Here is a 27,719-nt window from a genome sequence, read left to right as displayed (position 1 = left end):
GTGGCGGGACATCGTCCGTCCCTTTTAGAAAATGATCCGTTCCTCTGTCTTCAACCCAAGGGACTGGTGACATTGGTTGACTCCGGGGCGGCATGTCACTGTCCGAGGGAGGACACTGCAGGGACAGAGGCTCTTCCCTGAGTCCTGAGACATTTGACTGGTGGAGCAGTGATGCTGTAGGTATACACACACCAGCATACGTGTGCAATTTAAAGCTTAAACATTTACACCGCTGACCCCACCTCCCCCAGCACCCAGGCCAGGCTGCCCAGCTGTCCGTAGAAATGTCCACTCGGCTTCTCAAAGGCAGCTTAGCCCCCTGACCACCCCCTTTGCTTTGCAACACCCCCCCCCTCCAGAAAACAGCACCGTCCACCTTCCACGTGTGTCCCACATCTGACCGCCTTTCGCCACCGTCCAACCTGCGCGGGTCTCAGCCGTCGAGCCGCCGCCCGGCCCGCGCGTTAGGCTACTTCCCGGCCCGCGGCCGACCTCCCGAAGCGCGGACAGACCACGGTGTTCACCCGGGCGGCCGAGGGCCCAGCGCCTTCCCAGCGCCGCCCAGTCCGCGCAGCCGCTTGGCGCGGGAGGGGACGCAGGGCAGCGAGCGGCCGGGAAGCAGCTCCACGGCCGCCCGCCCCGCCCCCGAGGCCCGCCCCGCCCCCGAGGCCCGCCCCGCGCTGGCGGTCACGTGGCGCGCGACCCGGAGGCGGAACCGGCGGGCGGGCGCGAGGGCCGGCGCGTCTGCGGGACTGGGGCGTCCCCGCGCCCCCGCGATGCGGCCCCCGCGCGCCGCGCTGCTCGCGCTCCTGGCCGCGTCCCTCGCGGCCGCCGAGGCCCCGTACCTGGTGCGCGTGGACGCGGCCCGCGCGCAGCGGCCCCTGCGGCCCTTCTGGAGGAGCACCGGCTTCTGGTGAGCGCTCCGGCCGCACCCGCCCGCTGCGCGCGCTTCCCGCCCCGCCCCGGGCCTGCGGGGCCCCCGTCGCGTCCGCACCCGGGGAGACCTGGGGTCGGGGCTGCCTCCTTGCCCTCGGGTCCGCCCGCAGCGGGGATCTCCTTCCTGTCTGCGGATTCTGTGCGATGTCTCCGGTGCCGCGGAGGTTCCCGAGCTGAGCTGCGGCCCGGCGCCGTGGCGGCCTGGGGCCAGGTCCTGAGTGTGCCTGGTCATTCCCGAGAGTCTGAAGAGCCCGGGGGCCGCCCGGGGCCGTCCAGGACACGGCTCCCTGGTGCAGGCCAGGACCCTCTCCAGGAGGCAGTCCCAGGGTGTGCGACGCCCCTGCCGTGGGACCTGCCCTCCTCTCTGGTGTGCCTGATCACCTCTGTCGGGCTTGGAGCTGATAACCCCCGGCTGGTGGGACAGGGAGCAGGGTGGGGATGTGGTCTCTCTAGGAACCCCTGACGCCCCATAAACTTGAGATTTCATGACAGTCCTGGCATCGGGAATCAGTTTATTACATCAGAGACAGTGACGTTCACGGGCAGACACCCCCCAGTCCTTGCCCTGGGTTTGTAGGTGGGCGGCCTCTGCTGAGGCCCCTCTGCTGGCCCCACCCCCTGAGATTAATGCCCCACCCCCCCTTGTTTTGTGCCCAGTCCCCCACTGCCGCACAGCCAGGCTGACCGGTATGACCTCAGCTGGGACCAGCAGCTCAACCTGGCCTACGTGGGTGCCGTCCCTCATGGTGGCATCGAGCAGGTTCGGACCCACTGGCTGCTGGACCTCATCACGGCCAGGTGGGTGATGGAGGGGCTGGGCAGCCTCAGGGCAGCTGGGCAGAGCCCACTGTGTGGAGATGCAGACGGAGACTGAGAGGAGGTGGTGTCTGAGTGTGGAGGACAGTGCAGTACGGGGCCGGGGCGGGGGGGGGGGGGGACACCTGCTCCGAGGAGCCATGGCCCCTGTGCTTCTCAGCGAAGCGTCCTGTGGGGAGGGGAGCAGGGAGGTCACCCTCCTGGTAGCCCAGGCACAGGCCCTGTGGGTGCTGGGGTGGCCCCTGGACTGGGCACAGCTGGTTTCCTGCTGGAGGCCACCCTGGAGCTGGTGCAGCTGGACCCCGTAACGGCAAGTGGGCCCCCTCGCTCTGTGCTTGGGCTGCGTGGGGACACCACACCAGGGGCCGGGCTGAGGTCATGTTGGTCACATCTGCTTTTGGCCCTACAAGGCCCGGCAGGGGCTGAGGCACGAGGTGTAAGAGACACTTGGGTGTGTGTCCTGCGGGGTTTTCTGGACACAGAGACCCTCACGCCCCTGGCCAGAGCTGCCAGCTCTCAACTCGGGGGTTGGGGACCGGTGGGCCGAGGGACCAGTGTCCTCATGGCACCTTGGAGGCTGCATAACTGCCTCAGGGTCCTTGTTCGAGAAAGACTGGACACCGAGTGTCAGACAGACTCCACAGACCACGGACGCACAGCCCTGGGCCCAGGTTGGCACCGCGGCAGTGTTTGTCTCAAGTTGCAGTTGTGGGTTCTCAAGCGTCTGGGTCCTTGTGTGTGTTCAGTGTTGCTCTGTCCCATGTGGGGTTCCCTGGGTCCCCTAGATCAGAGGCACCAGGTGATGGCAAGATCTCAGTGACGGATAGTGGGAGCAGAGGCTCTTGGCAGGCGCGTCAGCTCTGCTAGAGGGTGGAGTCGGCGGCTGCCTGTGCGCGGTGGCGGGCTCGGGCTGCCTGCACAGCACAGTGCACGCTGGGGAACAGCTGCCCCTCCTCAGCCGCGTCCCCCTGGTCCTCCCCCAGGAAGCCACCCCTCCTCAGGGTGTCCCTGACTGAGGGGCTGCAGCAGGCCAGGAGCAGGGTGATGCCCAAGGCCCTGTAGTCTCGGCGCAGGTCCTGCAGCATGGCCAGGCCGGCCGCGTCCAGGAATAGCAGCGGGGCACAGTCTATGACCACCGCGTGGAAGCAGGTTGCCGAAGGCACCAGCGCGGCCTCGCTGCTCACGGGGCCCAGGTCCCTGCCCTCCACGGGCTCTCCCTCGCCGCCCCCCGCCCCCGGGCCCTGCTCCTTCCTTCTGGTGGCTGCACACCCCACGTCCAGCCCCGTGAGGCTGTAGAGTGACCGCAGGAAGAAGTCCTTGTTGGCATAGTAGAGCGGCCCGGTGAAGCGGAACACCTGCACGCCAGGTTCGGGGACCAGGCCCTCAAATTCCGCGGGGTCCCCGTAGAAGCTGGAGCTCCCGGCACGGGCGAGCAGGACAGCGTGCGGGCGCCGCGTGCGGCCGGCCAGGCTGAGCAGCGAGAGGAGGAGGCCAGCCAGGAGCCCGGCTTCGGTGCTGACCAGCACACAGGTGGCCGCGGTGGCCACCCAGACCAGAGCGTCGGCGGGGCTGAGCCGCCACAGCCGCGGGACGTCCCGCGCCTTGCGCAGGGCCCCACGCAGGCTGACGACGATGACGCAGGCCAGCACGCTGCGCTGCAGGTCGCGGAACAGGGGCGCCAGCGCCAGCAGCACCAGCAGCACCACGGCGGCGCTGACCACGCTGGACAGCTGTGTGCGGCAGCCGGTGGCCGTCTTCACCAGGCTCTTGGCCAGGGCGGCGCTCGTGGCGAAGCAGTGGAAGAAGGCAGGCAGCAGGTTGCAGCAGCCCACGGCCAGCAGCTCCTGGCTGGCGCGCACGGAGTAGCCGTGGCTGCGGGCGAACATCTCCGCCAGCGAGACGGAGAAGGCGGAGCCCACGAGCGCCAGGGACACGGCGTCCAGCGCCACGCGCCACATCAGCCCCGGGTCCGGCACCCGGGGGGCCACGAAGCCAGTGGGGATGTCGCCGGCCACACTGGAGCCGAAGCGCTCATGGAATTGCCCGAAGTGGGACACGAGGGTGGCCGCCACGATGACCAGCAGCTCTGCGGGCAGCGGCACCTTCAGGTGGTGCCGGTAGCGGTCTGAGAGCTCCTTGGCGGCCAGCAGCACGGCCAGGCACACAGTGCTGGTGAGCACGTCGCACAGGTTGGCTTGCCCGGCGCCGCGCAGCAGGCTCAGCCACGTGCTGACCACCAGGCCCAGCCCCTGGTGCCGCGGGACCCGCACGCCCAGCATGTGGCGGAGCTGGGAGGTCAGGATGGTCACGGAGGCCCCCATGGCGAAGCCGTCCAGCAGCGGCTGTGAGAGGTAGGTGGACACAGAGCCCAGCCCAAGGACGCCCAGGATGACCTGTGGGCAGAGCGCTGTCAGGGCTGCGGGTGCAGACGCAGCACAGAGCCGGCCTCCCTGCCTCTCACCACTTGCTTCCCACGTGGACCTATCTGCGGTCGCTCTGCACACGCGTGTGTACACGTGGGCACGGCAGACACTGCAGCGCATGCCAGGGCCACGACGCTCACCGTGCTCTCACACACACGGGCTCTGGGCATCGAAAGGCAGCTCCTTTCTCTGGCCCGTCCGCAACACAGCCCCCTCCTGGGGGACCTGGAGCTGAGGGGAGGGACCTGAGGTGGCCCTTGGGAGGGGGCGATGCTGGGCTGGTCAGCTCTGGTCCAGGGAAGGCTGGGTGCGGGGCGGCCGCGGGAGGGAAGGCAGGCCGGCCCCAGGATCCCACTTGGGACAGGAAGCCAGGGAGGACGTGCAGGCCAAGCAGGGAAGTCGGGCTTGTCTGGGCCCAGGGCCATGCCCTGCGGCTGGTGGGACAGGCTCCCCGCCCCCCTCCCCCCTCCCCGGGCACCCTCAGCCCCCTGGGTGCCCCACCCCCGGGGTGCTGTCACACACCCACCTCTGCCTCTGTCCTCCCCTCTCCTTGCGGGTTAAGCCACCGCCCTGACCCTGCGTGTGCCCTGGGCTCGGCCCTTCCGGGTGGGCGACCTGCACCTGCAGGGGCCGCTCCGCGTGGCCGCGCTGGCGCACCCGTGCGTCTCACCTGGTAGATGCCGGACACCAGCGTGAGGGCGGCGGCCACGCGGATGGCATAGCAGTCCCGGCCGCAGTCCTGCAGCCCGAGCACCGGCGAGGTGGCGGAGGTGTTGAGGGCGGTGTGGTTGGCCCCGGGCCCCGGGCCGTCCTGGGCAGGGTCGAAGCCGGCCAGCAGGAGCTCGCGGTCCACCACCTGGCCCACCATGAGGCACAGCAGGCTGAAGATGCCCACGGAGACGTGCTTCGAGGTGCCCATGAGGAAGTAGATGAGGTTTGCAAAGAAGGACGTGTAGAGGCTGTAGATGGGCTGCAGCCCGGCCAGCAGTGAGTAGGCGATGGCCTGAGGCACCAGGATGATGCCGATGACCAGCCCGGACATGACGTCACCGGCCAGGTCCTCCCGAGGCCGGTACTGGCGGAGCCAGCGCGTGGCGGGGAACAGGTCCTGGAGCAGCGCCCAGGCGCCCTGCACGCTGCACGCACAGCTCCGCCGCAGCCGGGCCTTCAGAGCCTCGCGCAGGCCCGGGGGTGCGGGAGGCTGCCGCCGGACCAGCACCAGCCCCCCGCCGTGCTGTGTGCCCTCAGGGGACACGTCCATCATGGGGCACCAGGCCCCCCGAGAAAACCTGCAAAGTGGGTGGAAGTGGGTGTCATTGCTGGGGTGGTGAGACCTGTCCGAGTCAGAGGGCATCAAAGAGACCCAGACTTGTGTGGCCAGACCAAGCTCAGCTGCCCTCTGTCCACGCGCAGCCCATCGCCCCACGCCCACAGCAGCAGTCCCTCCGCTCCCCATCCCGACCACTGGAGGCCCCTCTGGTCATCCCGCCATCCCCACTGCACTGTGGCCCTGCTGGCAGGAAGAGCCTTGCAGGTGCTGGGACCCCAAACCTGTGCTGGAGCAGCGCCTGCCACTGCCCGGTCCTTGTGGCAGAATTCCTGGAATGTACTTTGAGGGGCCAGCTGGGAAGGGAAATGGGGTGACTGGTGTCCTGCAGGGTGTTCTGGGACAGGGGGCCCCCTTTCCCAGCGCCTGTGAACGCTTCTGGGTTTTGGCTGGTGGCTCAGACCACACAGGCGCGCCGGGAAACACATGCCGGCCGGCCCTGCTGTCCAGAGGGCAGCCTGCCTCCCGGCCCAGCCTGATCGCGCCTCTGCGCTCCGCAAGCACCAGGGTGTCCCGTTCACAGCTGCGCTGAAGTCTGCCTGGACTGCAGCTCTTGACCTCCCCGTCATGGTGACAGGAAGCAGGTGGTCTCTGCTCTTTCAGAGCTTTGTCACCCTGGCACAGTGTGCCCTGGCCGGGGACACGGGGCCTGGGGTGTCCCTGGATGTGGGGGACGGACGCCCGTCCCGGCATGAAGTGTGGGCAGGCGGCCCCCATGGGCTTGAGTGGCAGGCCTGCCCTTTGCGGGATGTCAGGAGAGCCGTTTCCTTCCTCGGAGGACCTCATGACACAGGGGTCCCTGGACACCTTGAGCTCAGCCAGCCCCCCGGGGTCCAGGTGTGCCAACTGAGTGATTGTTTTAAATGCCGGGGAGTCCACAAAAGAAACTCTGGAATCAGGCCTTTCCGCTCCAGGGTCCTGCCCCTCTGCTGCATCCAGGCAGCAGGCCTCTGCTGTGGCCGAGTCGTCCGGAGCCCTCGCGGTCCTGCTGCAGGGTCCCAGGGGACTCTTACCTGAGGGAGCCCCTCACGGGCTTGGCAGTTCGTGCGGGCCGGGCCTGGCCTCTCTGTCCCCAGGCTCAGCGGGTGGGGCGTGCAGGCAGTGGGCTCGGGCACAGAGCTGCCCTGGCGCGGACCGGCGGCCAGTGCTCTCTGTTTCGCGTCTGACTGCTCGGCTGTGCTGGGTTTGCAGTTCAATCATTTACTCCAGAGATTGCTGAGTCACAGGTTTCCCCCCGTGAGCATTACCTGAGCAGCACATCCGGGGAGTCGTGTTATAATCAGAGACTCAGATAACGACCACTGTGTGGGCTTTTTATAAGCTCCCAGCCTCCCAGGAGCAGGGCCCCGGGTGCGGGACAAGTGGGCTGGGGCCCTGCGTGGCTGGAGCAGGAAGCTTGGCTTCTGGGCACCCGGAGGGGACGAAAAGCTCAGGAGCCTGGCCGGTTGTGCTGGGGGAGGGGCTGAGGGAACAGGCAGCGTGCGACCTGAGATGGGGCTGGTCCCTGTGGGAGCCAGCTGGGCCCTGAGCAGCCACATCGTGGCTTCTGCTGCGTGTCCTTGTGTGGAAAGCGGGGGCGAGGCTGCCGGGGTGTGTGTTGGCCGGGGTGGTGGTGGTGGGGGGGGGTGTCGTGTGGAGCCAAGGACTGGAGGAGGGCTGTCGGGCATCAAGATACAATTACCAGCCAGGTGTGCCCTTTCTGCTGTGGGGGTGGGGGTCCTGGGTCTGTCCCCTGGAGCCCAGCCACCTGGATGCCAGCCAGGTGCTGACCCTGTGCTGCGGGCGGGTGCCTGGCCTCGCCAGCCTCCGTCTGCTCCTTTGGGGTAGGTGGGACCTGCTTGTAGGGCCGGTGCGAAGGTAAACGGTCCCTTTAGATGAGTACCATCGTGTCTCACCCGTGGTTAACTAACAGTGCGCTGCTGTTTTTAAATGACTGAGAACGTCCGTTCTCCCATCTTTAAAATGAACAAGTGGATGCCTGAGAGCAACATGGGACAAGGAGCCCGTGCCCAGGGCCGCCACAGCCCCGCATGTTCTCCATCCTGGAGGGGAGGCCTGAGAGACTGCGAGGGGGCCCTTGGATGGGGCTGCAAGGCTGAGCTGGCCTGGGCCTGCTGTCCACCATGGCCCCCCGGGGGGGGCAGAGGGCGCTCCATCCAGGCGCCTTCCACACGCAGCCTTTGAGACCTCCCCCTGCCCCGAGCCTCCCCAGGAGGTCTGCGGCGTCCACAGCCTGGCTGGGAAAGACCAGGCACCCCATTTGGGGGCAGAGATGGAAGTGGAACCCCAGGGTGGCCGGGGGGATAGGCAGACCGTGGGAGGGTCTCCCCACACCTGCCTGAGGGGGAGGCGTGGGCAGGGCCGGGGTGCCACTGCCATGCTGCGTCCACCTCCAGATCTGATTCCTGGTCCTCGAAGAATCTGTGTTGGGCCCTGAGACCTCACCCTGCCTTCCAGCGTCTGGACCCAACCACCCAGGGCAGAGCCTGGGGCCTCCCGGAGCGCCCCCTCCCGCCCCCCAGAGTCCTGCGCAGGCCCCACGCGGTCCTCAGTGGGGGCTGTTTGCCCAAGGAGGTGGTTGACCCGAGCCACTGGCCAGAGGGCGGGCGGGATGAGTCACAGCAGCTCAGGGGCAGCGAAGACTCCTGTCGGGGTGGCGCGGAGGGCAGCCGCGAGGGTCTTCAGGGCTTATCTTCCAGCCCAGCTCCCGGCAGAGCGAGGGGCGGTGGTGGCTCGCGTGGGAGAGATGGAGGCTGGGCCCACCCTCCCCTCTCGGGAGTCCGCTGAGTGCCTGGAGCCGTGGGGGTGGGATGTGATGGGCCGGGGGCCTGGCGCAGGGTGGAGGGAGGGGAGGGGCCAAGGGAGGTGGTGGCCCCTCCCGTCTCAGGAGGTAGGGACAGCGCTCTCTGGGGACTGTCTAGGTTTGGAGCACCTGTGGTGGGATTTTAGGGAGAGAGATGGCAGGGAGGGGCTGTTCTCAGTGCTGCAGCACCCAGGTCCCCCATCCTGTGAGCTGCACCACAGGGGCCTGGCCCTGGCCGCCTGGGTGGCAGGGATTGGGCCTCTACTCCCAGCGCCTGCCCAGGCCGGGTGTCTAAGCAGGGGAAGAGAGACAACTGAGAGGGAACTGCAGGAGCCCTGGGGCCTAACCCGCCCCCCGCCATGTCCCTCTGTGGTCTGACCGGGCACACAGGCCGGCATCTTGGGTCCTGCGGCCCTGCTGGCCAAGGCCCGCTCTCCCCCTCCGCCCTGTGGGCCCCCTGCAGACTTCTCCCCCAGAGCGGGGGCCGCAGGGCCCATGCGGCGTTGGGGTTTCCAGCACCTTCACCTGCTAGAATTGCCCTCAGCTTGCCTGCTGCCCAGTCCTGGGTCACATGGTTTTCTTTAACATTGGTCTTTAAATCGCCATTTAAAGCCGCTGAGTACACTTATTTGGAAAGGAGCCATTGTAGCTGCACCACACTTGAAAAGAGGCGGGGCTGACAGCTTCTCATCTCCGAGCCCCCGAGACCCAGACCCAAGCGCTCCCGGTTCCGGAAGAGCGGCCCGCCTGCCCCGCCCCGTGTATTCCCGCCGGCCCTGCGCCCGGCACCCCGCGCGTGTCCACACGCACCCCTGCTCCGCGCCCTCCCCCACGAGTGCGTCCCCCTAGGCCGAGCAGCGCGGCCCGGGCCCCTCCCGGCGCATTTCCATCCTCCCTGCGCCCCCTCCCCAGCCAGCCCGGCGCTCCCCTGGCTCCGCGCTGGAGCACGCGAGGCCTGGGGCCCCGCCCCGCGCCCCCGCGCACTCACCAGGCCTGGGCGCTGCTGGGTCCGCGCGGCGCACGCGCTCAGGCCCCGGGGTGGGGGGCGGGGGGGTTCCTGCTGCAGCCTGACGGCCGCCGGCATGCAGTGAATAAGGTCGTTGTGCAGCCGCCGCGTCCCCGGCCCACGTGCCGGGCCAGGAGCTGGAGGCGACCCCGCCTGTGCCTCGCGCCCAGGCTCGGCCCCCTGCGGGGCGGCAGGATGGAGACGCCCCGGGGCCAGACGGCGTCTGTGACCCAGGCCTCTGCGGGGGGTGCTGGGGTGCGCTGCGCACTGCACCTTCCGGCTCGGCCCCCTCCCTAGCTTTGATCTCAGATTCGCCTCCCAGCGGCGGCTGAGATGGATGGAGACCCAGACGCAGACAGGGGAGCCCGAGGACCGCTCCCCGGGGTGCCCGGGCCCGGGGTCACCCCAAGGTTGGGTCCTCTGGTCCCCGGGGGACAGGTGTACCGACCCCCAGGGCATTTCTGGGTGCCGACGCTGGATGGGCCAGCGGACATCCCCGTCCACGCAGAGTGACAGGCTGGGACGGGGCGTGCGGCTGGGGCTCCCCCGGGCCCGGCGCACGGAGCGCGGGCACAGCGTCTCCCCAGGCCCGCTTGCGCTCCCGGCCCGGGTCTGCCCAGCGCCGCCGGGACCCGCGCAGAAAGCCCGGAGGCCGGGCGCGCGCCCCCGCCATCGCCCCCCCCGGACTTCGGACCCCGGCCGCGGCCGCGCGTTTAATGTTTAGCCGAGCGCCCGAGCGTCTTCCTCTGCCACCGCCTGCGACCTTCGGGGGGGGCGGGGCGGGGTGTGCGTGCCGGCTCGGCCCTGAGCCAGCGTGGCCGAGCGCGGGGCAGAGGGGGCCCGGCAGGGGCGCGGTGGCTTGCCGGCCCCTCGCTGTCGCTCAGGGGGGCGCCGCCGGGCTGACCAGGCGGGCGTGGGACGGGGAGCCGTTCAGGCCCGGCTCCGCCTCGACCCGCCGCCCTGCCCAGCCCTGGGCGGCACCTGCAGTGGCGGGCCGAGCCGTTGCTCGTGTTTCCAACCCTGTAGAACCGACGTCCCCAGGGGAGCCCTCACGCGACCCCTGGACGTGGGGTGACGGGATGTCAGTGTAGGTTCACCGGTTATCACAAATGCCCGGCTCTGGGGTGCCGATCGCGGGGGAGGCTGTGCCTGGGGGGCGGGGGCGGAGGGTGGACGGGATCTCTCTCTCCCTCTCAGCTTCGCTGTGAACCCAAAACTGTCTTAAAAACACACAGACAAAAAAAAAAAAAGTCACGGGACGGCTCTTCTTGGATCCCTGAGAGGACTCCCCGCTTCAGCCTGAGCCGGGCCCCGTCCCCCCCGGGTCGCAAGGCCTCGCGTGCCCTCATCTCTCACGGCCCGCACCCTCCTGCCCCTCGGCACGCGCCCTGCCTTCGTGCTGCCCTTCCCACAGGCACTTCTGCCTCAGGGATGAGTGTGGGGTGGGGAGCTGCCCTCCTCCCTCTGCCCCGTTGCCCCTCGGAGTGTGGGGAGGGGCAGGGGTGCCAGTGAGCCGAGCCCGCGGCCCTGGCCTGCGGAGGTGCAGGGCCCCGCCGGGCCCACGCCGCAGCCTCCCGCTTCACTGTCAGCTGTCTCCAGGATGCCTTGTCCTCCCCCACCGCATCCTGCTGTACCTTTCCCAGGAGATCTGCCGGGCCCCTCCCACTACTGAGCCCCAGGCTGTTCTGAGCCTCTGAAGGCTTGAGGGTGTACAGACACACTAGGTCATACTAGGCTGTGACTGACTGACGGGCTTACAGCTGCGTTTTCCAAGGACAGGGGCCCCTTGAGTCCGGAGCCTGGTCCTGCATGGCACGTTGCGGGTTCCCTAGCTGCTTGAATGTGGCCACAGTTGCAGCCCTGGACCCACCCCCCCCCCCCACACTGACACTGAGCGTCCTTCTACAGGGGGTCAGCTGGGCAGGGCTTGAGCTACAATTTCACTCACCTGGACCAGTACCTGGACCTTCTCAGGGAGAACCAGCTCGTCCCGGGTAAGCCGCCAGCACTGACTTTGTACCGCTGGCCTCACCGCCTCCCCTTGGCCTGGCTCTTCTGGGTCCTCCGGGCGGCCCGCTCAGGGCCCGCCTCAGTGTCAGCCTGGGGCAGCCAGGCGGGTGGGCGGTGGGACAGCCACCCTCGTGTGCTGCAGGCTTTGAGCTGATGGGCAGCCCTTCTGGACGCTTCACTGACTTTGAGGACAAGCTGCAGGTGTTCGAGTGGAAGAACCTGGTCTCCCTCCTGGCCCAGAGATACATCGGTGGGCGGGGCGCGTGCCCTGCAGGGACAGGGTGGGCACTCCTGGGCAGGCTCCCCTCCTGCACCCACCTGGGCCACCTCCTGGTCTTCTTGTCACGAAGCCCCGAGCCAGGGCCTCCTGATGGGGGAGGGGGGCCAGGTGGGGGGTGTAGCTCCTAGGAATCCAAACCCCCCACCGTGGTTGCCCCTCCCTGGGGGTCCCCATGAGCTCGCGACCCTGCTGCAGGGGAGGGGCCCTCTTGCCACAGCAGGGACCCTCTGCAGGTAGATACGGCCTTAAGCACGTTTCCAAGTGGAATTTTGAGACATGGAACGAGCCGGACCACCACGACTTTGACAATGTGTCCATGACCTTGCAAGGTGGGTGGGCCAGCCTCCTGGGGTCCTGCAGATCTGAGAGGAGGTGGCAGTGGGCCCCTCTGGTGCAGGGGTGGACTCCGTGTCCCTCCCGCCCAGGCTTCTTGAACTACTACGACGCCTGCTCTGAGGGTCTGCGAGCCGCCAGCCTGGCTCTGCGCCTGGGCGGCCCCGGCGACGCCTTCTACCCGCTGCCGCGCTCCCCACTCTGCTGGGGCCTCCTGGAGCACTGCCACAACGGCACCAACTTCTTCACCGGGGAGGCGGGCGTGCGGCTGGACTACATCGCCCTCCACAAGAAGGTGTGGCGTGGATCCCCAGCCCAGCGCCCACGCGGGGCCCCCCCCATGCAGCAGGCCTAGACTCCCCGCCTGCAGCCCCGCCGCCCCCCCGCGGCGGTCTCGGGGTCTCAGGTGCTCAGGCGGTGCCACTGTGCAGGGCGCGGGCAGCTCCATCCACATCCTGCAGCAGGAGGTGGCCGTCGTGCGGCAGATACAGCAGCTCTTCCCCAAGTTCACGGAAACCCCCATTTACAACGACGAGGCCGACCCGCTCGTGGGCTGGTCCCTGCCGCAGCCCTGGAGGGCCGACGTGACCTACGCTGCCATGGTCGTGAAGGTGGGCCGGCCCCCAGGCCCACATCCCGGAGTGGCCCTCCTGCAGGGCGGGAGGAGGGGAGGCGGGAGCCCCGGCAGTCGTCCCAGCCGCCCCCACGCCCGCCCGCCCGCAGGTCATCGCACAGCACCAGAACCTGCTGGTCGCCAACAGCAGCTCCACCATCCGCTACACGCTCCTGAGCAACGACAACGCCTTCCTGAGTTACCACCCGCACCCCTTCTCCCAGCGCACGCTCACCGCGCGCTTCCAGGTCAACGACACGCGCCCGCCGCACGTGCAGCTGCTGCGCAAGCCAGTGCTCACGGCCATGGCGCTGCTGGCCCTGCTGGGTGAGCCGCGTGCGGGCCGGGACGAGGCCTCCGGAGGACGGATGGGGGTGTCATCCTAGGCCAGGAGCCGCTTGTGCAAGGCCGGCGGGCGAGCGGGGAGCACGTTTCTCGGCCCTCCCCGCCGACTTCCCCAGCGCGGTGGGCCACAGAGGCTGTGGTGTGGCCGGGGGCCTCCAGTGGAGGAGGGCAGATGGTGGGAAGCCAGGCCCCGGGAGGGCAGAGGGACGACAACTCCGTGTGGTGACCCCCCCCCCACCCCCGGCACCGCAGACGGCGAGCAGCTCTGGGCTGAGGTGTCGCGGGGCGGGACGGTGCTGGACAGCAACCACACGGTGGGCGTCCTGGCCAGCACCCACCGCCCCACTGGCCCCGCCGACGCCTGGCGCGCCACGGTGTTGGTCTACGCGAGCGATGACACCCGCGCCCATGCCAACCGCAGCGTCCCCGTGACTCTGAGCCTGCACGGGGTGCCTCCGGGCCCGGGTGAGCAGGGACCCCAGGGAAGGGACTCCAGCCCCCGGGGTGGCGGGTAGCTCTGGCGGGCGGGGCCTGGAGGCGGCGAGGCCCGGCCTCAGCATCCCCCTCCGCAGAGGTCGTCTTCGTCCAGCTCTACATGGACAACTGGTTCTGCAGCCCCTATGGCGAGTGGCGGCGCCTGGGCAGGCCGGTCTTCCCCTCCGCTGAGCAGTTCCGGCGCATGCGGGCGGCCGAGGTCCGCGGGGAGCGTGGGGTGAGGGGAGGAGCGGCTCCTGAGGGCCGAGGGCCCTGAGCCCCCGACTCTGTCCCCAGGACCCGGCGGCCGTGGTGCCGCTCCCGTTTCCCAGCAGCGGCCGCCTGACGCTAGGCCCTGAGCTTCCTCTGCCCTCGCTCCTGCTGCTGCACGTGTGCGCGCGCCCTGAGGAGCCGCCGGGCCAGGCAAGTGGCAGTTCCCTTCTCCGCCGCCGCCGCCAACGCCCCCGGCCAATCACGGTGCCTCGCTCCCCCAGGTCACCCGCCTCCGTGCTCTGCCCTTGACCCGCGGGCAGCTGCTTTTGGTCTGGTCAGACGAGCATGTGGCCTCCAAGTGCGTGAGTGTGGTCACCACCCCCACCCTGTCCCCCGACCCACCTTGGCCCCCAAGTCCTCTGGGCTGTAGCGCCCGCGGGGCCACTGTGTCAGGGACCCCCGATCACCCCACGCAGGCTGTGCGCCCTGCCCCGGCACACCGGCCCCCACCGCTGGCCCAGGTGGCCCCTGGCTTTGCAGCTGTCTGGTGTAGGGTGGGGGCATCCACAGGGACACTTGCGTGGGGCACTCGTGCTCCGGCCAGTGTGTGGGGGGGGGGTGGCTGGGGGGAGGAGGGCTCCGGGCGCGCCCTGCCTGCCAGCCCCCCGGACCCCAGCCCTGGTGCTACCTGACCGTCCCCAGGTGCCTGTGGACCTACGAGATCCAGTTCTCTCCGGAGGGCGGGGAGTACACTCCCATCCGCAGGAAGCCTTCCACCTTTAACCTCTTCGTGTTCAGCCCAGGTGTGCCTGCAGCCTCAGCACAGTCTCTGCGGGGTGGGGTCCAGGGCCCAGGAGTTTAGGGGGATCAGAGGGGTTCAGGCTCAAGAGCGGGCACGTCCTTTTGTGTCCCTAGACACGGCTGTCGTCTCTGGCTCCTACCGGGTCCGTGCCGTGGACTACTGGGCCCGGCCAGGCCCCTTCTCGAGCCCCGTGCGGTACCGGGAGGTCCCTGCCCCGTGAGAGTCACTGCCGCGCGGCAGCTGGGCGCGTGCCGGCTGTGAGCCTGGGCCCCCAGGAGCTGTGCGGGGCCGGACTGCAGGCAGCCAGGCGTCCCCTCTGTTCGTCCCCTCCTGCCCCTCGCTCACCCCCTTAAGGTGCCTTTCCACACGCAGCAACGGGGACGGCGTCCGCGGCGGGCGCTGGGCCGACACGCGGCCTGGAGGGAGCGAGGCCATCCCCCCGCCTGCCCCCTAACCCCGGCCTGCGGGAGTGGGGATGGGGTGCAGGTGGAGTGCAGACAGGTGGGAGTTGCCACTGGGGTGCCCGCCCTGCACGCCTGGACTCTCTGGTGCCACCGCTGGGTGCGGCAGCGCCCGTCCCCGTCCCCTGCCTCCTTGCCCGAGGGTTCCCACCTCTTGAGGCCCAGCCAGGCTGCCCCCTGCGCCACACCGAGTGGGGGCCTTCCAGGGTGCCTGGCCCAGGTGGTGTCCGGCAGCAGAAAAGGCTGACGGTGTCCACTCCTGTGGTCATCTGGGCTCCTTACCTGGGCCCAGGAGGAAACAGGTAGCGTGCCCAGACGAGGACGACTTGGGCACTGTGGGTGCACGTGTGGGGGGGGGGGGCAGGGAAGCCCATGAGGGTGGCGTGGAACTCCGAGGCTCCTCCCCACCCCACCTCAGGGCGGGTGGAGCCAACAGAGAAGGGTGTGGAGCGGCCACCTGGTGAGGAGCAGGGCTGCAGCCAGCCTGGGGCGCTGTGAGCAGGAGCGGGGCCCCCGGCGCCACCCGTCTCTCTCTGCTGTCCTCCCAGAGCTGCCTGGGCTCAGGGATGGGTGGGGCTCTGGTAGCGCACAGGAAGACGAAGCCCGGTCATCCTCCTGGCTCCCCTGGAGTCTGCTGCCCCATCTGCGTGGAAAGGGCAGGGGACCGGGGCCCACCGGCGGCCTCACTGGGGGCTCAGGATGTCAGTTTGGCCATCCTCCACCCGAACCCCAAAGCCAGCCCTGGTGCCCATTGCTCCTGGCCGGTGAGGGGTCTTCAGAGCCTGGGGCCCCGTTATCACTATACAGGAGGTGCTGGCGGTGCCCGGTGGGCCCCCGGGTTCTGAGCATCGTCTCCCTGCCTCATCACGAAGCTCTGCCTGGGCGTGGCCACGTGACCAAGCACCACGCCGGGCAGCCCGCATGGGAGACGCCCATCCTCTCACGTCCTGGAGGCCGGAGCCGGCGCGCTCTCTCCTTGCCTTGCAGACAGCCACCTCCTCCCCGGGTCCTCGCGCGCCGTCCCTCTGTATGTGTCTGTGTCCTAACTTCCTCTTATAAGGACACCAGCCATGTGGGATTAGGGCCCACCCATGTGAGCTCATTTTAATCCCCTCTTTAAAGGCTTCCTCTGCAAATACAGTCACATTCTGAGGTACGGGGGGTAAGAACGTCCGTGGGTGAATTTGGGGGATCCAGGTCGCCGGTAACAAGCCCCGGCCCTGTTTCTGTGTGCTGGGAATGCACGTCCCCAGCATTAAAGCAGCCTCTTCTCTTTGGGATCAGCAGATACAAGCTGCTATGTACAAAATATAAACAACAGGCCTTACTGTATAGCACAGGGAACTGTATTCAATGTCTTGTAATAAACTGTAACAGAAAAGAATATGAAAAAGAATATACATATGCATGTACATGTAACAGACTCCGTTTGCTGTACACCAGAAATTAACACAACATTGTAAATGACCTATACGTCAATTGAAAAACATGTTTTTAAAGCAACCTCTTTACCTGCTGGTTCAGTGGCTTGAAAACCCCTGACAATCGGGCCATCTTGGCGCCCAGCTGCGGGGGGCCGGGGGCGGGGCGCTCAGTCCCCTGGTGCCTTCCTTGGCCACTGCACGCTCCACGGCACCCCCCAGCCCCGCGCAGAGATCTCCCAGGGGCCGCGGGGTGGGGGCGGGCTGCCCCTCCCCTCCCCTCTTTCCTGGCCCTGTGTGTCCTGGCTTTTGGCAACGCAGCAGCACAGGTTCAAAATGTGTCCCTTGGCTTCCTGGAGGAGCCCACGGCCGCCTGCCCTGGTGGTAGGATGGGCCCCTCCTTTGGAGACAGTCGTGGCTCCGGGGCAATGGGGACTTGGTACTGGCCCCTGCGTCTCGGCCAGGACAGCAGAGCCACAGCCGTCTCCAGGAGTATGTCACCATCTCCACTCTGATCGTGGCTGTGTGTTGTCAAACAGCCCCCGGGTTGCTGGCCGTGACTGTTTTGGTCTTTGTTGGTTTGGGGTTGGGCTGGGAGCTGTGCCGAGAGGCTGGGAAGTCCACGTGATCGGCCCACGCGCATCCTCCGTTCCCCGCTGCCGTGGCCATGTGGCACCTGGGCCCACGGCGTGGTCCCTGCGACGGCAGAGAGCGGCTGACGTTGACATGTCCCGTTTACGAGCCCCCGCTGCAGGGGACGCTTCCTGGATCAGTGCAACCTTTCTGCAGGACACAGCACCCTCTCTGTCCCTCTCCTCAGACCTCTGTGTCCCCAGGCCTCCTGTCTTGGCCATTCTGAGTCTGGCCCACTGGCTGACCTGTGGGGCGCTGCCTGCTGGAGCCAGACGTGCACCTTGATTCTGCACACCGGGAGAGGTTGGCGTGCGTGCACCTGGGCCCACAAACCACATCCCTCCCACGGCTGGCAGGAAACCGCTCGTGCGGCCCTGGGTGTGGGCTGAGGCAGGGCAGCAGCTCAGGAGGAGCCAGAGCCTCCCAGTCACACGACTCGCTCTCAGATGCCCTCGGGTCCAGGCTCCGATACGTACATTTTGGGACAGAATGCTGTGTGCACCGGCTTCCGGCTGGGGCCCTCAGGTCACCTGGCCACGCGGTACATGGAGTTGGGCCTGCCCCAGAGCTCAGTGGCGGCCCCGGAGACGCTTTCCAAGGGGAGAATTGGCTTTGACAGAGGAGGAGGTGGCCTTGCTCCAGGTGCCGGGGGCCTGGGCTGGAGGCATTTGCCGCAGCGTCTGCCTCAGATGCTCCAGGCGGGTGGGGTCTGACGGGCCACGCTCCCAAGAGGCAGGAGGCCTGCCTCACGCCTGGCCAGCGTCCCCTGCGGCCCAGGAGGTGGGTCAGAACAGCACGTGCAGATGCCGTGTGCCGCGCCCCCGCCCGAGTCCCTGGGAGCGCTGTGCCTCCTAGACGTGGTCCCGCAGCACGACGGCCCGCCTCGCTCTGCGCAGGACGCCCCCGCGTGGCCACACCGCCAGACCCTGGAACTTCCCCGGAGACGCCTGAGCGTTCAACGGGTTTACCTCCCGTCCTGCGCGAGGCGTCTAGCTGCCGGTCATCTCTCGGCCACCCTGTCTCACTGGCACAATGTCCTCAAGGAAACCAGGATCCCAGCACCATGTTAAGACTGTGGGAGCGTCGGTGCCATCGGGCAGGCTGAAGGTGAGCTGCCGTGCCCGCCGTGTGCGGAGCCCCCTGGGCCCTTCCCGGGCAGGGAGAGAGGAGCATGGGTCAGGTGCGCTGCGCGTCGGCGCCGCGGGCTGTGCGGTTTTGTCCAGGAAAGGTGCCGCATCCAGACCTCAGCTGACTGGTGTTGCCCCAGGTCACACTGTGATCAACGGTCACTCAACACCCACCTGGAAAGTGGTACAGAGGACAGAGAAGGAACCCGCCCCCCACATCTCCCCAGTTTCTGGTGCTGGGCCTAATCGCTGCAGTCTCCCAGAAACAGGGTGCTCTTTTTGGTTCAGCATGGAGGGCAGGCCTGGGGGCTTCCACGATAGCCGCCTGTACACCAGCGGGGGCCAGCGTGCAGCTGCCAGCTGAGTGTGAACGGGCCACGCGACATTCTGGGGAGACGGAAACACCCACAGCGGGGGCTGCAAACCCGTGGGCTCAGACTCAGGCCAGCGCTCCGTGTGACCAGCGATGGTGGCTTTAAGGTGAGTGGGGATTGGCCTTGATTCAGAGCCATCCTCCAGGAATCCCCTCCGTAGGGCTGTCGCTGCAGGGGCCGCAGGGGCCCCTTCCGTGCCTGGGGCCACGGGCTGGCTGTACAGGCGGTTCTGTTTCAGGAGGGCTCAGCCTCCCCTCCATCGAGGGCTCTGGGTCCTGGACACGAGGCCCGAGCCTCCCTGGGACAGGTGGTTTCAGAGACCTTCCGACAGACCTACCGCTTTCTGTCTGCGGGTGCCTCACGCAGCACTTCGGAAGCTGCCCGTCTGTTTCATGTCTCGGGACCCTGCGTGTAATCGTCACCTCACGTTTGCCAAGCTCCCCTTGGGCCCGTGGCTCCCAACACGCGCTTGTGAGCCACCTGGGCTCTTGTTAAAACGCGGGTCCGACTGGTCTGTCGGGGATGGGGCGTGAGACTGCATTTCTGACCACCCGGGTGCCGCACGGGCTCACGGCGGGCCGCGGGCTGGGGCGCGCAGGGCGTAGCTGCAGGCCCCGCGGCCGAGCACGGGGGTGCGCGGTCCCGGGCTCACCAGGCTCCTGTCGGCCGGCCTGCGAGGCTGGGCGCCCTCTTCCTGGAACGTGCCTGGCAGCTGCGCCGGCGGAGGAACGGCCCGCGTGCACACGTGCACGGGCTGTGCGCGGGGCAGTGTGGCTGTCCTGTCCTTCTGCCCCCGTTTCCCTCCCTTGCTGTTCCTGAGCGAACAAAGGCCCCGGCAGGTCCAGCCTTCCGTCCGGCAGCGGCATGTAGACCCAGCCCCGGGGCCACAGGAGGTGAGGCGGGAGGCCCGTGCCCCCACGTGCCCCACCGCAGTTCTGCCTCTTCACGTTCGAGGGAGAAGGAGCCACGTCCAGTCTTTAGAAGCACTGCTGCTGCCATAGCAACCAGCCAACCAGCCCCTTCCTCCGCCCGCACTCGCAGGCTCTCAGCCCTCCGGTGACGTGAGTAACCACGGTGTCAGCTCCCCCTGGAGGCCAGCCCCGGGCCCCCCAGACCTGAGTCACCTGATGCCAGGACCCACGCGGAGGGTCTGCGTCCCGGGGCCCCTCCTGCTGCCAGCGGCCCCACCGCTCAGGGCCCTGGCTTCACGCGCGCCCGGTGAAGACCTCGCGTGCGGGGCTGGTTGAGGAGTGGCCCGGGGAGCAGGAATCCCAAGGGGGTCCCCTGCAGAGCTGGGCGTTACCCCCCCAGGGGGGAAGGAGGAAGAAAGGGCTGCCCACGGGCCTGAGACCTGAGACCCCGCCCTCGGACCCCTTCCAGGTGTGCACAGGCAGCTCGCCTGGCAGCCAGAGGCAGAGGCACCGCGGTTGACCCGAGCCCCAGTGCAGGGCGGGGAGGCAGTGGGCCTGCTGGGGCTGGGGGTGGGGCAGAGAAGGGGGCGGGGAGCCAGGCCCTACCCAGGGCCCCAGGGGGCTGAGGGCCTGCCCAGGGGGCGGGCTGTCCTCAGCCTGGCGCCCTCACCCGCAGCCCCGCAGGGGCACGGGGCAGCTCGGACGGTGGGGGATGTGCGTGGCGTCCAGCCCGGCGTGATGGGGCCTTGTGGACGGCACCCTCCCCAGGCAGGAGTCCAGAGCCCCGCTGCTGGCCTCCCAGACGGGCAGAGCCCCTTCTCCTGGGGCCCACGCGCCCCTGGTGGGACGGCGACCGCCCACGTGGGAGGGGGCCGTGGACGGCAGCGCTGACCAAGCTCCCCCAGCCACCACAGCACAGGCCGGGCCTCCCCGGCAGGGAGGCTCGTGCACCCAGCAGACCTGGCAGGACGGCCTGGCGCGATCCGTGTTCTGCTCTGGCTTTGGGGGTTCGGGGGTGTGCGTCTGCAACGGTGGGGCCCACTCTCAGCAGGGGTGCTGGTCAGCCTGGCTGGCAGGGCCTCCTTGGCCTGCTGCCGTGCCCCGTGGCCCCGTCTGGCAGCTCCGGCTACGTTCTGAAACCGCCCGCCATCACGCAGGCCCAGTGTCACGGCCACACCCTGTGAGCCCCGGGGGGGGACCGCCAACCCTCGGAGGGGGCCCTGCGTCAAAGCTGCCCCTGGGGCCGCCCCTGCGGGCGCACCCCCCAGAGGGTGGACACGTCCGCCCGGCCCTCGGCGCCCGTGCCCGGGAGTCGTCAGCAGCTCCCCAGCGTCCCTCGGGGAGGAGGGCCCCCTGCAGCGGCCGCAGCGCAGGGCCAGGGGCAGCGCGAGCCGTGTCCTGGGGAGGCTCCAGGGCGGGTTGCGGCGGAAACGGGCTCCCGGAGAGAAGGCGAAACCAAGCGGAGGTCTCTCGTGCATCACAGGGTCTGAAGGGGTGTCACCGCGGTCCGCACTCCGTGTGCTCGCTCAGCCGCTGTGCCGCGCCTGTCCTCTCAGGGGCCTCCCTGGCCTCTGTCTCTGTCTAGCAGGTCCACCAGGTTTGTTTTTTTAAACAACAACGTTATTGAGATATAACGGACACTATTTAGAGCATACGACTTGATACGTTTTCACCCGTTTCTGTCCATGAAACCTTGACCACAGTCTAGACGGTGGACGTTCCCATCACCCCCAGAGGGGGTCTCGTGCCCCCAGGCGGGCAGCCCCCCGTCGGCCTCGGTCACTGTAGCCCCACCGGCTCTTCCTGGGATGCGGTACAGACTCCGTCACCCAGCGCGCCCACCTCAGTCACCTCGAGACTCCCCTGCGTCGTCTCGGGTGTCGACACAGGTGGGTTGCGGCTTTTTCTTGCGGAGTGTGTCGCGTCGTGTGGACCTGGGGCGGCGTGTGATGGGTGTTTGGGTGGTTCCTAGTTTGGGGCTGTCACAGATACAGCTGCTGTGGACCCCTGCGTGCAAGTCTTCGTGTGGACGGGTACCTCCTTGTCTGCTGGGTAAACACCTGCGCGTGGGACGCTCCGCCGTGGGACGCGATCAGACACGTGCTTGGCTCTTTGGAAAGTTGCTGACGTATCGTCCGCAGCGCACGCCAGCCGTGGGCTGGCAGCGTGCCCGCACGCTCAGCACTGGGCGTGTCTCGCCACCTTGCTAAGTGCACTAATACTGTTCATTTTGGTGACTTTTTTCTTGTAGATGCCATAGAATTGTCCACATAGATGATCGTGTCATTTACAAATCAGGAGCATTTTACCTCTTTCCAGTCTGAACTGGCTTGAGCCCCCGGCAGGCTGTTGAGGAGCAGGGAGAGAACAAACCCCAGGTCTGGTTCTGACTTAAGCAGTGAGTCATTCTTTAACAATTAAGTGTGGTGTTAGCTGTGATGTTTTCGTAGGTGCCTTTTGTCCGGTGGAGGACGTCCTTTTCTTTGACAGTTTGCTGAGAGTTCTTTTGTGACATCAGGAATGGGTGTTGGATTCTGTCCTGTGCTTTTTCTGCTGCATCTGTTGAGATAATCATATGTTTTTTTCTTTCTGTTCATATGTGGTAAGTTACACTGATTGATTTTCAAATGTTAAACCAACTTTGCGTCTTTGGGATAAACCCCACCCGATCATGATGTAGTATCCTTTTTTTATATTGTTGGATTGGATTAACCAAAATTTAAGTTGCTCTGCGTCTGTGTTCAGGACCGATACTGCTCTGCAGGTTCCTGTTCCTGTCATTCTGGATTTGGCACCATGGACTGCGTTGGTAGGCATCCCCTTCTCTTCCCTCTGCTGGGAATGTTTGTGTAGAATGGGTGTTATTTCCTCCTTTAATGTTTTGTAGAATTTCTCAGTGAAGCCACCTGGGCCTGGTATCTTCTTTGTTGGAAGGTTTTTAATTAAAAATTCAAATTATTTAATAAAGATGTTCAGGTTTTCTGCTTCTTCTAGAGGGAGCTTCGGTCGTTTTTGTCTTTCAGTGAATTTATCCAGTTCTTCTAAGGCAGTGGTCCCCAAGATTTTTGGCACCAGGGACCAGCTTCGTGGAAGACAATGTTTCCCGGCGCGGGGTTGGGGGGCGGGGCGCGGCAGGTGAAGCGTCTCTTGCTCACCTCCTGCTGTGCGGCCGGCCCCCTGACAGGCCCCCCAGGGCTCGGGGGCCCCTGTGCGGCCGGGCTCCTGGCGGGTCCCCGGGGCTCGGGGGCCCTGCTCTAAGGTATCAAATGTATTGGCATATAGTTATTCACAATATTCTGTCTTCTTCGTTTAAAAAGAATGTTTTTATTGGGGTACAGTTGATTCACGATGTTGTTAGTTTCAGGGGTACAGCAAAGGGAATGTTATATGTATAAAAATGTCCCCTCTTTTTCACACTTTTCCCATATGGGCCGTTGCAGAGGGTGGAGTGGGCTCGCTGCGCTGCACAGCGGGTGCTTATTAGGTCTCTGTTTTGTGCGTAGCGGTGTGTAGCTGTCAATCCATCTTCCAGTCTATCTACCCCCCCTCCCCCGGTAACCATGTTTGTGTTCTACATCTGTGACTCTGCTTCTCTTTTGTACATAAGTTCATTTGTAGCCTTTTTTTAAGATTCCCACATAGAAGCCATATCATCTGGTGTCTGTCTTTCTCTGACTGACTCCGCTCGCTTTGACAGTCTCTAGGTTCACCCACGTCACTGCAAATGGCATCATTTCGTTTTTTGTTACGGCCGAGTAACACTCCATTGTGTCTCTGCACCACATCTTCTGTATGCCTTCCTCTGCCGCTGCACGTTTAGGGTGCTCCCACGTCTTGGCTATAAATAGTGCTACTATGAACGCAGGGGTGCGTGTATCTTTTTGAATTATGGCCTATTCTTCTTCTAATGTGTGTAGAATCTGTGGTACCATCGCCTCTCTTGTTCCTAACACTGATAATTTGTGTCTTTTCTCTTTTTTACCCCAAATCCACGTGTAAGACATTTATGGATTTTATTGATCTTCTCAAAGAACCAGATTTTGGTTTCATTAATTTTCTCTCTCTCTCTTTTTTTTTGGTTTTGTTTTCTATTTCATTGATTTCTTTTTTTTTCTTTAAGATCTTTTATTGAGATACAATTGACATACAATAAACTGCATATATTTAAAGTGTACAATTTGATATTCTTTTCTTCTTAGTAATGTATGTATGGCAATCCCAATCTCCCAATTCATTCCCCCCCCCCCAATCCCCCTCCCCCACTGCTTTCCCCACTTGGTGTCCATATGTTTGTTCTCTACATCTGTGTCTCTATTTCTGCCTTGCAAACCAGTTGATTTGTACCATTTTTCTATATTCTGCATATGTGTTAATACACGATATTTGTTTTTCTCTTTCTGACTCACTTCACTCCGTGTCTCTAGGTCCATCCATGTCTCTACAAATGTTCCAATTTTGTTCCTTTTTAGAGCTGAGTAATACTCCATTGTATGTATGTACCACATCTTTTTACCCATTCATCTGTTGATGGACATTTAGGTTGCTTCCGTGTCTTGGTTTTGTTTTCTATTTCATTGATTTCTAATGTGATCTTTACTATTTGCCTTCTTCTGCTTCCTTGGGGTTTCCTCTGTTCTCATGTTTTCTACTTTCTTTGGATGGAAACTGAGGTCATTGATCTGAGCCCCATCCTCTCTAATCAGGTGCTTAGTGCCATACATTTCCAAGCACTGCTTTAACTGCATTCCACGGTTTTCCATATGTTCTCTTTTCATTTCCATTCAGTTCAAAAGAATTCTTAATTTCTCTTTCGATTTCTTCTTCAGTGTGTGGGAAATTAAGAAGTGGATTATTGGGACTTCCCTCGTGGTCCAGTGGCTAAGACTCTGAGCTCCCAATGCAGGGGGCCTGGGTTTGAGCTCTGGTTGGGGAACTAGATCCCACCTGATGCAGCTAAGAGTCTGCCTGCCACAGCTAAAGATCCCATGTGCTGCAACTAAGACCTGGCACAGCCAAATAAATAAATAAATAAGTAAATTTTTAAAAAGTGGATTATTGGTTTGCAAACATTGAGGATATCCTAGATGTCTTTTGTGAGTGATTTCTAATATAATTCCAACGTGCTCAGACAACACTCTTTGCATGACTTGAATTATTTTAAATATATTGTCACCTGGGCTTCCTAGGTGGCGCAGTGGTTAAGGATCTGCCTGCCAATGCAGGAGACATGGGTTCGATCCCTGCTCCAGGAAGATCCCACATGCCGCGGAGCAACTAAGCCTGTGCACCACAGCTATTGAGCCTGCGCCTTAGAGCCCGTAAGCCACAACTATTGAGCCCATGTGCTGCAACGACTGAAGCCCACGCGCCTAGAGCCCGTGCTCCGCAACAAGAGAAGCCACGACAATGAGGAGCCCGCACACCACAGCGAAGAGCAGCCCCCACTCACCGCAACTAAAGAAAGCCCGTGTGCAGCAAAAAAGACCCAACACAGCCAATAAAAATAAATAAATAAATAAATTGTCATCTGTGGCTCAGGAAATGTTTGACTGTTCTGTAAATATTAATCCGGCCAATTTAGGTGATAGTGTTTGAGTCTTCTACATTCCTGATGATTTTCTGTCTACTTGTTGAATCACATTTGGGAGAAGAGTGTTAAAATCTCTGACTATAATTGTGGCTTTGCCCATTTCTCCTAATTGGTTTTTGCTTCTTGGATTCTTTTTAATATAAATTTATTTATTTATTTGCTGCATTGGGTCTTCATTGCTACATGCAGGCTTTGCTTTGTGTGGGTAGCATATAGTTTAATCTTGCTTTTCTTCTTTTTTTTTACCTAATCTGGTAACCCCTGCCTTTTAATTGGGATGCTTCAATCATTTACATTTAATGTGATTATTGATATGATTGGGTATAAATCTACCATTTGCTATTTATCTTTTATTCATCTCATCTGTTATTTTCTCCTTTTTTTCCTGCCTTTTTGGGGGGGGAGATTATTATTTTTTTATTGGAGTGTAATTGCTTTACGATATTGTGTTAGTTTCTGCTGTACAGCAAAGTGAATCAGTATATGTGAAACATATATCCCCTCCCTCTTGGGCCTGCCTCCCGCCCCCCTCCCCCCTTTTTTGGACTATTTTACAAAAATTATTCCATCTGTCTCTTTTGTTGCGTTCTTCTCTGTAATTCTTTGTTAGGTTATTTTAGTGGTTGCATTGGGATTTATATACCCTACACTTTTAAACTTGTCCCCGTCTGCCGTTGAGTGAGATCATACCATCTCACATGCCGTGGGCCTTGGCGATGCGCTCAGGCTGGCCTGGCGCCCGCGTGGGGAGCTCCGCGTCCCGCGCGGGTCCCGCGGAGGGAGGGGAGCCCCGCCCGGGACGCGCCCCTTCCCTCGCGCACCGCGGCCAAGCCCCCTCGCCCGGCAGCGGCAGCGGGGCGGCCGCTCCCACCTGGGGCCTCTCACCCGGCGGAGACCCGTCCCCACGGCCCGCCTCATCCCCCGCGCCCGCCCGGGGCCGCCTCGCCCGGGGCCCTCTTCCTGCCCCGGCCGCCTCCCGCCCGCGCAGCCCCCGCACTAGCCCCGGCCCTCTGCCCCGCCTGCCCGTCTTGTCCGGGGCACCGGCCTGTGGCCGCCAGCGCCGCCCGCACCGTCCTCAGGCGACGCTGAACCAGCGCTCCTGGCGTGCTGCCCGCGGCGGCGCTTGATTCCTCCTTCACCGTCGTGCGGGAAGGACCGGGGGCGGCCCGGCCCCCCGCCACCCACCCGCGAGGTGCCCACACTGGCCCAGAGACAGCATTTGGAATTGAAGGCGTGGGCAGCCTGGGCCTCCTGGCAGCCCCAAACCCTGATGGCTCGCGCCCGCCAAGCTCTCCTCTGCCCTGGGGATGCTGACCTGCTGGACCTCTCCAGCTGGTTTTCCCCGGAAGGCTTCCTGGAGGAGGGAGCTCCTGAGAGGAGAGAGGCTGTTCCAGGCAGGGTTCCTGAGATGCTGCATGGGCAAAGGTCCAGAGGGGATGGGGGGAGTGCTGCAGGGGGGTTGGGGTGGGAGCTGGACAGGACCCAGGCATCCAGGGCCTCAAGGGTGGGGGGGGGGGGGTTGTGTTGAGGTTGTGTTTTAAGATGATGACTCCATTCCAGTGAAGTGACAGCCAGTGGAGAGGAACCGGGGGGCCTTGCCCACTGACCCAGGCCAGAGAGGATGGGGGTGCTCGGGGAGACCCTGAGGGATGGGAGTGGGGGAGGCACGGGAGCCAGTGTGCGCACGCTGCCGAACAGGAAAGGGACACGCGGCGGGGCGGCGTGGAGACAGACCCCCGTGGGAGCTGCACGCGGCGGCTGGCGCCGGGCTCCAGGCCTGGGCCTGCCAGGTGCTGCCTGGGAAATCGTGGGTGAATTACCGGACTTCTCTGTGCCTGCGTTTCCTCCTCCGCACAGGTGACAGCAAGACACCTGCCCGGTGGTGAGGACTAAAGGTGGCACTGTGTGTGGCGGACTCTACTTTTAAGGACTATTAATGTCTTTGCGTTTCCATCACCAGCGAGTGGGAGGCAGGCAGCCGCCAGGTGGGCGGTGGGAACATACCCGCCTGTGGTCAAGCAGGTATGTAAACCGGGGCGCCAGGGCAGCACCTCTGTACCGCACATCACCCGCGACGCGGCCCTGCCTGGAGTCGCGTGGGGCCAGAGCGGAGTCCTGGATCTCCCCTCCGCTCCCAACGACCACCGGGACTCAGCCCCCGGGGCCCTGACCGCCCGCGCGGGAGGTGCGCGGGGTGTGGGTGGCCTGCGGCGGGGGGCTCTGACACGGGAGCCCGCCGGTGCAGGTGCGGGCTGGGCGCCGCGGGCGCTGGGCGGCGAGGGGCGCGGGGTGTGGCACGCGGCCCCGGCCGGAGGGAACGCGCTGGGGGCGGGGCCAGGGCCGGCCAGGGGCGGGCCGGGGCGCGCGGGGGCGTGGCCAGGGCAGGGGCGGGCGGGGCGGAGGCGTGGCCAGGGCGGGTCGGGGTGGGCGGGGGCGGGGCCGCCCGCACCGCGAGGGTTAAGGCGGGGAGCATGGCGGGCGGGGCGGGAGCGCACGCTGGTTGGCGGAAAGTTTGGGCGCGGGGCGGGGGCAGGGGCGGGGGCAGGGGCGGGGCGCGCGGGGCGGGGCGCGACGGGCTCGGCGCGCCGATTGGCAGGAAGTTGTGGCGGGGCGGGGCGCGCGGCGGGCTCGGCGCTCGCTCGGGGAGCGCTGACAAAGCCCCGCAGGGGAGGACGCCTCGCGGCGCGGCGCCCCGGGCCCCTCGCCCCGCCGCCCCGGGACCCCGGCCCCGGCCCGCGCCCCGGCCCCGCCGCCCGCCCGGCCCCGGCCCCGGCCCCGGCCCGGACCCGAGCCGCCCGCGCCCAGGTAGCGCCGCCCCGTC

The 27,719-nt window shown here is 65.0% G+C and overlaps 2 protein-coding genes and 1 long non-coding RNA gene across 8 annotated transcripts; 2 read left to right on the top strand and 1 right to left on the bottom strand.

Moving 5' to 3' along the window:
• The first annotated feature begins 715 nt into the window (after positions 1–715).
• On the top strand, positions 716–14,749 carry IDUA (alpha-L-iduronidase). Of its 6 annotated transcripts, none has more exons than XM_057706087.1 (14): positions 716–913; positions 1,594–1,734; positions 11,220–11,305; positions 11,464–11,571; positions 11,835–11,930; positions 12,027–12,229; positions 12,366–12,545; positions 12,658–12,874; positions 13,145–13,357; positions 13,465–13,586; positions 13,664–13,789; positions 13,861–13,937; positions 14,282–14,382; positions 14,495–14,749. In XM_057706087.1, exons 1-14 carry the CDS (start codon positions 777–779, stop codon positions 14,599–14,601), a joined length of 1,914 nt encoding a protein of 637 aa, XP_057562070.1. In that variant the 5' UTR covers positions 716–776; the 3' UTR covers positions 14,602–14,749. The 6 variants fall into 6 exon arrangements, with proteins under 6 accessions (XP_057562070.1, XP_057562073.1, XP_057562072.1 ...); XM_057706090.1 differs by having other exon boundaries at positions 13,861–13,941; XM_057706089.1 differs by lacking the exon at positions 11,464–11,571.
• On the bottom strand, positions 2,486–5,436 carry SLC26A1 (solute carrier family 26 member 1). Its single transcript, XM_057706086.1, has 2 exons — positions 4,846–5,436; positions 2,486–4,145 (listed from the first exon to the last, which is right to left on the bottom strand). Exons 1-2 carry the CDS (start codon positions 5,434–5,436, stop codon positions 2,616–2,618), a joined length of 2,121 nt encoding a protein of 706 aa, XP_057562069.1. The 3' UTR covers positions 2,486–2,615.
• Positions 14,750–20,625: 5,876 nt separating the features above from the next.
• On the top strand, positions 20,626–24,335 carry LOC130834959 (uncharacterized). Its single transcript, XR_009048803.1, has 3 exons — positions 20,626–21,197; positions 21,560–22,117; positions 24,135–24,335. It is a non-coding gene; the product is annotated as an uncharacterized LOC130834959 (long non-coding RNA).
• Positions 24,336–27,719: the final 3,384 nt, after the last annotated feature.

The sequence above is a fragment of the Hippopotamus amphibius genome, chromosome 13, assembly GCF_030028045.1.
Source record: "Hippopotamus amphibius kiboko isolate mHipAmp2 chromosome 13, mHipAmp2.hap2, whole genome shotgun sequence".
In the NCBI taxonomy this organism is placed as follows: Eukaryota; Metazoa; Chordata; class Mammalia; order Artiodactyla; family Hippopotamidae; genus Hippopotamus; species Hippopotamus amphibius.
This window is presented reverse-complemented; position numbering and strand designations above follow the sequence as displayed.

Bases quoted from the DNA above. Each gene is read 5' to 3' on its own strand.
- IDUA (XM_057706087.1), top strand. From the start codon at position 777: ATGCGGCCCCCGCGCGCCGCGCTGCTCGCGCTCCTGGCCGCGTCCCTC. The intron at 11,572-11,834 runs GTGGGCGGGGCG...GACCCTCTGCAG, and splicing joins CCTGGCCCAGAGATACATCG to GTAGATACGGCCTTAAGCAC. The intron at 12,230-12,365 runs GTGTGGCGTGGA...GCCACTGTGCAG, and splicing joins ACATCGCCCTCCACAAGAAG to GGCGCGGGCAGCTCCATCCA.
- SLC26A1 (XM_057706086.1), bottom strand. From the start codon at position 5,436: ATGGACGTGTCCCCTGAGGGCACACAGCACGGCGGGGGGCTGGTGCTG. The intron at 4,146-4,845 runs GTGAGACGCACG...CTCTGCCCACAG, and splicing joins TGGTGTCCGGCATCTACCAG to GTCATCCTGGGCGTCCTTGG.